Source organism: Cherax quadricarinatus, chromosome 39 (genome assembly GCF_038502225.1).
Source record: "Cherax quadricarinatus isolate ZL_2023a chromosome 39, ASM3850222v1, whole genome shotgun sequence".
NCBI classification, from domain to species: Eukaryota; Metazoa; Arthropoda; class Malacostraca; order Decapoda; family Parastacidae; genus Cherax; species Cherax quadricarinatus.
This window is the reverse complement of record NC_091330.1, coordinates 6,434,597-6,445,238: the sequence shown is the minus strand read 5'-3', so window position 1 is coordinate 6,445,238 and position 10,642 is coordinate 6,434,597. Positions and strand designations below refer to the sequence as shown.

At 39.2% G+C, this 10,642-nt stretch overlaps 1 protein-coding gene across 2 annotated transcripts; it reads left to right on the top strand.

The window, feature by feature from the left end:
* The first annotated feature begins 6,056 nt into the window (after window positions 1-6,056).
* Window positions 6,057-10,336, top strand: LOC128696304 (uncharacterized). Of its 2 annotated transcripts, XR_008408138.2 has the most exons (4): window positions 6,059-6,265; window positions 8,052-8,270; window positions 9,135-9,203; window positions 9,533-10,336. XR_008408138.2 is itself a non-coding variant. In XM_053787484.2 (3 exons), exons 1-3 carry the CDS (start codon window positions 6,182-6,184, stop codon window positions 9,150-9,152), a joined length of 321 nt encoding a protein of 106 aa, XP_053643459.1. In that variant the 5' UTR covers window positions 6,057-6,181; the 3' UTR covers window positions 9,153-9,206. The 2 variants fall into 2 exon arrangements, 1 of the variants encoding a protein (XP_053643459.1); XM_053787484.2 differs by lacking the exon at window positions 9,533-10,336 and having other exon boundaries at window positions 6,057-6,265; window positions 9,135-9,206.
* Window positions 10,337-10,642: the final 306 nt, after the last annotated feature.

Genomic DNA, 10,642 nt, shown 5'->3' with positions numbered 1-10,642 from the left:
GCGGAGCCTGACTCACTCCAGATGTGCCATAAATGGCCCTTTTAAGATGCCAAATATGGCACTCTCAGCTCCGGCTTGATGTTACGTAATATGTGGGCTGTTAGTCACCTGGTGGACAAGGAAGATGAAAGGTATCATTGCAGGTGAGGCATATACTTTACTAGCCATCGAATTCCTTATCAATAGAAGTGCTAGATGATTTTATGCCATATATAGTGGTAGTAATGTTTATCCCAGCATGACACAATGTTTGTACAGAAATGTGTCATGTTCATCCCAGCATTTAGGTGTACATGCATAAATACCATTGTTATGCAGAACATATCGGAGAAAATATGAGTATAGGAAGTGGGCTATAATAGATTAAACGTTAATATATCTAAAATATAATCCGTATAATAATAATAATAATAATAATAATAATAATAATAATAATAATAATAATAATAATAATAATAATAATCTTATCATTATAATAATTGCTATGCTGTAGGAACCGGTAAATCCTCAGGTAAATATACATAGTATGGAGAATGAGAGGTGGTCAAGCTTGATCCAAGGAAGTTGAGAATAGCTCCAGTTCCTTGAACGAAGAGCCCTTCACTGATGAAGAAACATTAACACTATACAACATAGTTCAATATATATATACATATATATATATATATATATATATATATATATATAAGGTAGTAGGTTGGTAGACAGCAACCACCCAGGGAAGTACTACCGTCCTGCCAGATGACTGTGAAACAAAAACCTGTAACTGTTTTGCATGATGGTAGGATTGCTGGTTTCTTTTTCTGTCTCATAAACACGCTAAGATAACAGGGATATCTTGCTACTCCTACTTACACTTTGGTCACACTTCACAGACACGCACATGCATATATATATATACATACATCTAGGTTTTTCTCCTTTTTCTAAATAGCTCTTGTTCTTTTTTATTTCTTCTATTGTCCATGGGGAAGTGGAAAAGAATCTTTCCTCCGTAAGCCATGCGTGTCGTATGAGGCGACTAAAATGCCGGGAGCAATGGGCTAGTAACCCCTTCTCCTGTATACAATTACTAAAAAAGAGAAGAAGAAAAACTTTATAAAACTGGGTTGCTTAAATGTGCGTGGATGTAGTGCGGATGACAAGAAACAGATGATTGCTGATGTTATGAATGAAAAGAAGTTGGATGTCCTGGCCCTAAGCGAAACAAAGCTGAAGGGGGTAGGAGAGTTTCAGTGGGGGGAAATAAATGGGATTAAATCTGGAGTATCTGAGAGAGTTAGAGCAAAGGAAGGGGTAGCAGTAATGTTAAATGATCAGTTATGGAAGGAGAAAAGAGAATATGAATGTGTAAATTCAAGAATTATGTGGATTAAAGTAAAGGTTGGATGCGAGAAGTGGGTCATAATAAGCGTGTATGCACCTGGAGAAGAGAGGAATGCAGAGGAGAGAGAGAGATTTTGGGAGATGTTAAGTGAATGTATAGGAGCCTTTGAACCAAGTGAGAGAGTAATTGTGGTAGGGGACTTGAATGCTAAAGTAGGAGAAACTTTTAGAGAGGGTGTGGTAGGTAAGTTTGGGGTGCCAGGTGTAAATGATAATGGGAGCCCTTTGATTGAACTTTGTATAGAAAGGGGTTTAGTTATAGGTAATACATATTTTAAGAAAAAGAGGATAAATAAGTATACACGATATGATGTAGGGCGAAATGACAGTAGTTTGTTGGATTATGTATTGGTAGATAAAAGACTGTTGAGTAGACTTCAGGATGTACATGTTTATAGAGGGGCCACAGATATATCAGATCACTTTCTAGTTGTAGCTACACTGAGAGTAAAAGGTAGATGGGATACAAGGAGAATAGAAGCATCAGGGAAGAGAGAGGTGAAGGTTTATAAACTAAAAGAGGAGGCAGTTAGGGTAAGATATAAACAGCTATTGGAGGATAGATGGGCTAATGAGAGCATAGGCAATGGGGTCGAAGAGGTATGGGGTAGGTTTAAAAATGTAGTGTTAGAGTGTTCAGCAGAAGTTTGTGGTTACAGGAAAGTGGGTGCAGGAGGGAAGAGGAGTGATTGGTGGAATGATGATGTAAAGAGAGTAGTAAGGGAGAAAAAGTTAGCATATGAGAAGTTTTTACAAAGTAGAAGTGATGCAAGGAGGGAAGAGTATATGGAGAAAAAGAGAGAAGTTAAGAGAGTGGTGAAGCAATGTAAAAAGAGAGCAAATGAGAGAGTGGGTGAGATGTTATCAACAAATTTTGTTGAAAATAAGAAAAAGTTTTGGAGTGAGATTAACAAGTTAAGAAAGCCTAGAGAACAAATGGATTTGTCAGTTAAAAATAGGAGAGGAGAGTTATTAAATGGAGAGGTAGAGGTATTGGGAAGATGGAAGGAATATTTTGAGGAATTGTTAAATGTTGATGAAGATAGGGAAGCTGTGATTTCGTGTATAGGGCAAGGAGGAATAACATCTTGTAGGAGTGAGGAAGAGCCAGTTGTGAGTGTGGGGGAAGTTCGTGAGGCAGTAGGTAAAATGAAAGGGGGTAAGGCAGCCGGGATTGATGGGATAAAGATAGAAATGTTAAAAGCAGGTGGGGATATAGTTTTGGAGTGGTTGGTGCAATTATTTAATAAATGTATGGAAGAGGGTAAGGTACCTAGGGATTGGCAGAGAGCATGCATAGTTCCTTTGTATAAAGGCAAAGGGGATAAAAGAGAGTGCAAAAATTATAGGGGGATAAGTCTGTTGAGTGTACCTGGTAAAGTGTATGGTAGAGTTATAATTGAAAGAATTAAGAGTAAGACGGAGAATAGGATAGCAGATGAACAAGGAGGCTTTAGGAAAGGTAGGGGGTGTGTGGACCAGGTGTTTACAGTGAAACATATAAGTGAACAGTATTTAGATAAGGCTAAAGAGGTCTTTGTGGCATTTATGGATTTGGAAAAGGCGTATGACAGGGTGGATAGGGGGGCAATGTGGCAGATGTTGCAAGTGTATGGTGTAGGAGGTAGGTTACTGAAAGCAGTGAAGAGTTTTTACGAGGATAGTGAGGCTCAAGTTAGAGTATGTAGGAAAGAGGGAAATTTTTTCCCAGTAAAAGTAGGCCTTAGACAAGGATGTGTGATGTCACCGTGGTTGTTTAATATATTTATAGATGGGGTTGTAAGAGAAGTAAATGCGAGGGTCTTGGCAAGAGGCGTGGAGTTAAAAGATAAAGAATCACACACAAAGTGGGAGTTGTCACAGCTGCTCTTTGCCGATGACACTGTGCTCTTGGGAGATTCTGAAGAGAAGTTGCAGAGATTGGTGGATGAATTTGGTAGGGTGTGCAAAAGAAGAAAATTAAAGGTGAATACAGGAAAGAGTAAGGTTATGAGGATAACAAAAAGATTAGGTGATGAAAGATTGAATATCAGATTGGAGGGAGAGAGTATGGAGGAGGTGAACGTATTCAGATATTTGGGAGTGGACGTGTCAGCGGATGGGTCTATGAAAGATGAGGTGAATCATAGAATTGATGAGGGAAAAAGAGTGAGTGGTGCACTTAGGAGTCTGTGGAGACAAAGAACTTTGTCCTTGGAGGCAAAGAGGGGAATGTATGAGAGTATAGTTTTACCAACGCTCTTATATGGGTGTGAAGCGTGGGTGATGAATGTTGCAGCGAGGAGAAGGCTGGAGGCAGTGGAGATGTCATGTCTGAGGGCAATGTGTGGTGTGAATATAATGCAGAGAATTCGTAGTTTGGAAGTTAGGAGGAGGTGCGGGATTACCAAAACTGTTGTCCAGAGGGCTGAGGAAGGGTTGTTGAGGTGGTTCGGACATGTAGAGAGAATGGAGCGAAACAGAATGACTTCAAGAGTGTATCAGTCTGTAGTGGAAGGAAGGCGGGGTAGGGGTCGGCCTAGGAAGGGTTGGAGGGAGGGGGTAAAGGAGGTTTTGTGTGCGAGGGGCTTGGACTTCCAGCAGGCATGCGTGAGCGTGTTTGATAGGAGTGAATGGAGACAAATGGTTTTTAATACTTGACGTGCTGTTGGAGTGTGAGCAAAGTAACATTTATGAAGGGATTCAGGGAAACCGGCAGGCCGGACTTGAGTCCTGGAGATGGGAAGTACAGTGCCTGCACTCTGAAGGAGGGGTGTTAATGTTGCAGTTTAAAAACTGTAGTGTAAAGCACCCTTCTGGCAAGACAGTGATGGAGTGAATGATGGTGAAAGTTTTTCTTTTTCGGGCCACCCTGCCTTGGTGGGAATCGGCCGGTGTGATAATAAAAAATAAAAAAATATATATATATACACTTATATATATATAAGTATATATATATATATATATATATACATATATATTTGTGTGTGTGTGTGTGTTTCTCAGGTCGACAGGAAAAGGCAGAGTTATTCATTCCACTTTGCTCTATCTATGTGGAAAATCTTTTCACTCGTGTACTTGACACCTGACACTACCAACGGAAGCCAACCACAAACACTGCAGTTCCTCCTTCACTGGTTCTAGCTTTGTTTACAAGAGTTGCTTGTGGGGGTTTCCTTATTGAATCCAGAGAAAGTTTGAGTAGCAGGGAGGCTAAAGTAAGTTCTCTTCCGGATATAATTTATAAGTTAACAGAAGGCTCCATCAACAGAGTTCCATTCAATAATAAACTCCGTTCAACAGTGATCAACACTGAACAGAAAGATCCATTCAACAGAATGATCCCTTCAACAGAACGATCTATTCAACAGAACGATCCATTCAACAGAACGATCCATTCAACAGAATTATCCAGTCAACAGAATGCTCCAGTCAACAGAACGATCCATTCAACAGAATGATCCAGTCAACAGAATGATCCAGTCAACAGAACGATCCAGTCAACAGAACGATCCATTCAACAGAATGATCCAGTCAACAGAATGATCCAGTCAACAGAATGATCCAGTCAACAGAACGATCCATACAACAGAATGATCCAGTCAACAGAATAATCCAGTCAACAGAACGATCCAGTCAACAGAATAATCCAGTCAACAGAACGATCCAGTCAACAGAACGAAAAAGTGAAATTAATCAATAATAATTAAGATTTTTTTTCCATATAGACACCAATTAAGCAAGCATCAATTTAGTAGGCTAACTAAATAAGGCCCAAATAAATAGGCACTAATTAAGAATCAATTAAGTAAATATTAATCAATTTGACCCCAGTTAACTATATATCGGTTAAATAGGCACTAAGTAGGCACCAGTTATTAGGCGCTAACTTAGCAGCCACCAATTAAACAGGCACTAGTTAGGTAGAGAATAATTAAGGATAGGTTAAGTAACTAGGAACGTAAGTCTTACAGTAATGAATTATATTCCAGACCTCCGTCACTTGAAATACATTGCGGACGTGAAAACAGAATTAAACAACTGATATAAGTAAGTTTATTTAGGTACAGATACACATAAGTACAGTTATACCTACTAACATAAATGTATATTGCCTAGAATAAGAAAAAAAAATCAAAGTGACTTATTTCCAGTGGAGTCCTTGTAATATCTTATCATTTAAAGCCTAGATCTAGGATACAATAAAGCACAGTAGAAAAAATAAATCATACCAGTATTCTCAAACGTAAATATACAAGATTCGTGTGTATGCGTACCGAAATAAACTATTCTGGAAAGATTCTCTAAGAACAATTCTCCAACTCATTCTACGAAAGTCAGTTATAAATTAACATTACCGCATATTTCTCGTATGGGAGATTTTTTTTTGTGTGTAGATTGCGTCATCAGCGACGGGTCGCCCTGTATTCAGGGTGAAACAAACATTACCTAAAATGGAATTTCAAAGTAGATTCTCGGCTCTCTGTAATAAATGGATTGCTTTAACTTTGTCTAGGACTTGCTGCTGTTAAGGGTTTGTAAAATGTGTGATACGAAGGCTTAAATAAGACAGGAAAATGAATAAAATGCTGAATAATACTCAAGGTTACTCGGGAGTTCCAATGATGGCAGCACATCGTAGTGACGTCAATGACGCAGGCGCACAACGGGTGGGAAGCTGAAGGCATAAAAGGCAGAGACGGGGAGGCACGAGGCTCTCTCCTCTCCCAGCTGGTGCCTGTGGCGTTGCAAGCAGTATTATCTCAGTACAGTGTGTTAAGTGTGAATAACGAATTAAAGAGGAAAGGAAATCAACATGGCCCCCGCACAGCGACACACCTGCTTCACGTACAGTGCCAGTCAGCTCGCCACAGTCTCTGAAGATGACACTTGTCATCAGGTAAGATGTGTCTTTGTCTGCAGTTCGCATTAATAATTCGTACACTACCGAGGATGTAGCACCGGTGTGGCGCCCCTCGCCTAGTAAAACAAAGTGGAAACTTAGACCCAAGTAGTGGACGTCGGCCGGTGCTTGAAACAACGCTAGGTGAAATATGAAGAATGGGAGTAAGGAACCGGTAATGAGGGGAGACGATGACGGCATAAACATCGAGGGTAGACTTTAGTAGAGACGGAACTAGAAGAAAAGAGGGACGGCAGACTCATAGCTGGAAATTGCACAGCCCGACCAGCCTCTAATGTCCCCGAAACATTCCTTAAATATGAGTGGTAGAGAAGTGAAATGAGGTGAACAGAGATAGTGCTCTTCGAAGGTCTAGAGACCTCCACATCGCTTCAAAAATAGATATGACAGCTATTTCACGATCAGACCCTCAATGGTTGGCGTGGTGATGCTCAAGTGTTCTTGATCAAAGGAATTAGCTACTCTCCCAGGTAATGTATGACCCCTCCCCCTTACGTGTTTATCACTTCGTCTTGATTGCAATAATCACGTCAGTTAAAAGCGGGAGCCACTGTTCATCCCGGCACACACACAAAAGCATAATAGACTCTTCTGTATGTAAACATTATCTTATCCAAGGCAGGATTGCCGTTCCCACGAGCCTCCCCTGGGGCGGGGACTTTGGCAGATCAGAGGCCTAGCTTCTCCCTACGAGCCCCTTGAGGGCGGGGAATAAGGCTAGGCTTGGGGACAGTTGGTCCCAGAAGATGAAGAGGTGTTTATATCTCCTCCCATGGCAGACATAGGTCTCAGACACTCTCAAGATAGGGAGCCAAGGCCGAGTCACCATCTGGAGAAGACCCGGGCCGGGAGAGTACCGGCGAATCAAGAAGAACGGCAGGATTCGAACCTGCGCACTTTGCACCAAAGTACACAGTACTTTTGCCATGGATTTAATAGAATTTATTGCAAGGCTGGTGCTCCGGGGTATGGGATCCACCGCCTAGCTTCGGCTAAGCACCCATACCTATTCTGTGGCAAAAGTACTGTGTACTTTGATGCAGAGTTCACAGGTTCAAATCCTGCTGTGGATTGAGATAATGTAAATAATTTCGCCCGTTTGCAAAACACACACACACACACACACACACACACACACACACACACACACACACACACACACACACACACACACACACACACACACACACACACACACACACACACAATAGCTTCCTGCTTAATGTAATCCATTACTTGAAAAAAATAAGCATAAAAGCAGTAAGAAAGGGGACTGTCACCTCTATTGAGACAGGTGATGTCACCTGTTAAAGTGAGTTGACTCACTACTGCCTCACTATAACCTTGAGGCAACTGCCTCCGCAAAGCAAACTCAATCACTGTCAGGTGCAATGTTACTTTATGTTTATAGAAGCAGAGTGTATCACGTTTTTATAGCTATAATCAAGGGCAAATAACTGAAGAATTTCTCCCAGGGAATGTGATTTTGTTTCTTTTTTTTCCTCTCGATATCCTCTAAGTAAATATAAAATTTTCAATATATCTGAAAGACATTTTGTTTGTCTTTATACTCACGTGATTTCTTTACATCAGTTCATTAAAAATTTTTACCCTTTGTATTACTGTATTAAATACTTGAATAGAAGGGGAAGGTCCTTTAATACATTAATATTAAGGACTTCTCTCTTGTATCAGTGCACTAAGGACTATTTTCCTCCCTTGTATCTGTACATTAACAGCTATTCTTCTCTACAATATTCAGGTTAAGATGGACGTAAGCGACTTCGTAAATAGAGGCGTGAGAGTTGATGTGGTAGATGGTAACGAGTTAGTGGTGGAAGTGAGCAACGAGGACGAGGTAAACTCCTCGGCTTTCCACCACAACTGGAGACGTCGCTTCTCCTTCCCTGGCCTTCAAAAGATAGAGAGCATGACGTCTACTATGTCTCCTGATGGGATCCTCACTATCACCGTACCCAAGGTGGGCACCTCCCGTTAGTGTACCGCAGACAATAGCGAAGACGAACAAAAGTTACAAAACGAACCTCATGACTTAACAGCTCTACACGGAGCGAAATCTTATTCCACTGAAGGCTTTTGTAATGTGTGTTGCGTGTTGCAGTGTCTACGAGGGGGCTTTAATGTCCATCGAGGATTTTTTATTCTAGGAATTACAGTTCTACCTTCCCTGCGTCAAACCTGATTTTTTTCCAGTTTTCTACGTTTTTAACGCTTCCTTTAAGTTTAAGGCCTTGGTCAGATGACCAAAAGCTCCGGCTCCTGGTCATTATATGACTAAGACTCGCGTCAGAAAACACTTGTCCTGTTTCCCGACAAATCTTTCTTAAACTAACCTTGTGTGTATATATATATATACATGTATACATATATATATATATATATATATATATATATATATATATATATATATACATGTATATATATATATATATATATATATATATGTGTATATATATATATATAATATATATATATATATATATATATATATATATAATATATATATATATATGTATAATATATATATATATATATATATATATATATATATATATATATATATATATATATATATATATATATATATATATATATATATATATATATATATATATATATATATATATATATATATATATATATAAACATAATGGAAAGCCTATAACATAACATTTTACTTTCTAATTTTTATTGAAAATCTTTTTACCCTCTTGTTAATTTCATTGAGTTTGAGAGGTTAATTGTTCTTATATTTTGATTATTAATTATGTAGTAACGTCTTATGAAGGACATGCTAATCACTGTAATGTACATGTTTCCTCAGACGTTTGCGTCGCTGTGACGTGAACACAACCGTGCTGTGTTGACCAGCGTAAATGAATACACCAGCAAGGTACGTCAATTTTGAGATAAATGCGTCATGTTGTATACTTCTATATTTTAGGAAAAGGAATTTTAGTCAAATTTATGTAACATCATTCAACTTTGCGGGTTGTTTACCCGGATTTTTTAAATATTCACCCTGGGAGTATATTTTAATGTCCAGTGCTAAAGCAGCGGTAAGGAACCTCGTATAGCAAAAGGCTATTGACACCGAGGGGTGTGTCTATTTCTTTTAGTTTAACCCGTAAAATAGGGATTCTGGTTGTGCATTAAAGGGTCGTTAAGGCTCTTGTACAGTATACCATGACCCTGTCTAAATATATTTCTATCGTATTTTAGGTAACAAAAGTCCACTAAGGTGAAGGCAAGAATGAAGGCATCTTGGAGAGCAAGACAAAGACTAAACCCCAGCTGAAGTTTATGTAGTGTTTAAAAATCCAACAAAGCCTTAAATCATCGTTTTCAATCAACGTGATGGACGTGGACGCCGTCACCTTTGTCAGCTGGCGTCCTCTATATCAATGCTCCTTACAGGTGATCGGACGCTACCTGTAAGCAAGTCGATTGACTTTGATGATATGGGAGAGAACAATATAACTTCATACACTCGAAAGTAATATTGGAGAGTGTTTTGTATTCCAGGAGAGGATACAACATCATCAGGAAACAGACGTGTTATGAACCTCATTTAGAGAGGTTTCCCGATGGTGCATACCAACTGCAAAAGCAATTGGAGCTATCCTTTCTAGCACTGTCTCGTAATAATCATTGCAGAAGTCAAGAATAAAGTTCTGTGAAGACAAGTGTGATGGACACACCTCACTCCACCATTCCCTCATCCCGTCAGCATCTGGTTTTCTTCAACATCTTCCTGAAGAAATCTTTGAGTGCTGGATGTAAAAGAAAAACCAATCCAGTGAGTTGGCAGACCAGTGGTTTGGTATTAGTGTGCGTGGGTAAGTCTGAATTTCCACTCGTGCGCAGTGTCGTACTGCGCAGCTCAGACATAACCGAACCTTGTGGTACAATGTTATATATATAAAAATTATCAATATATAAAAAGTATCATAAGATATAATGGGACCCTGAAACATATACGCTAATACGAAATTTCTAAAATAAACAATAAACATACAACAATGATTTTTGGCTTTCTAATTTCCATAGGGGTTTGAAATACAGCTCTTTACAAACCTATTTTGTGTATTGTATTTCCAAAATACAGTTGAAAAGGGCGTCCAAAATTGAATAGTACATAAATTGCAGACCTTTTTAAAGCGCTAATTAACTTCGGATGTTTCTCCCATGAATACATTACATGTGGATAATTAAGATTGTACATAAATGGTTCAGAGAACCGACAAGTTGATAAATTGCACAACACAACACTTGGGTATCTTTGTGGAAACGTTTCGCCACAGTGGCTTCAGTTCAATACAAAAGAATGGT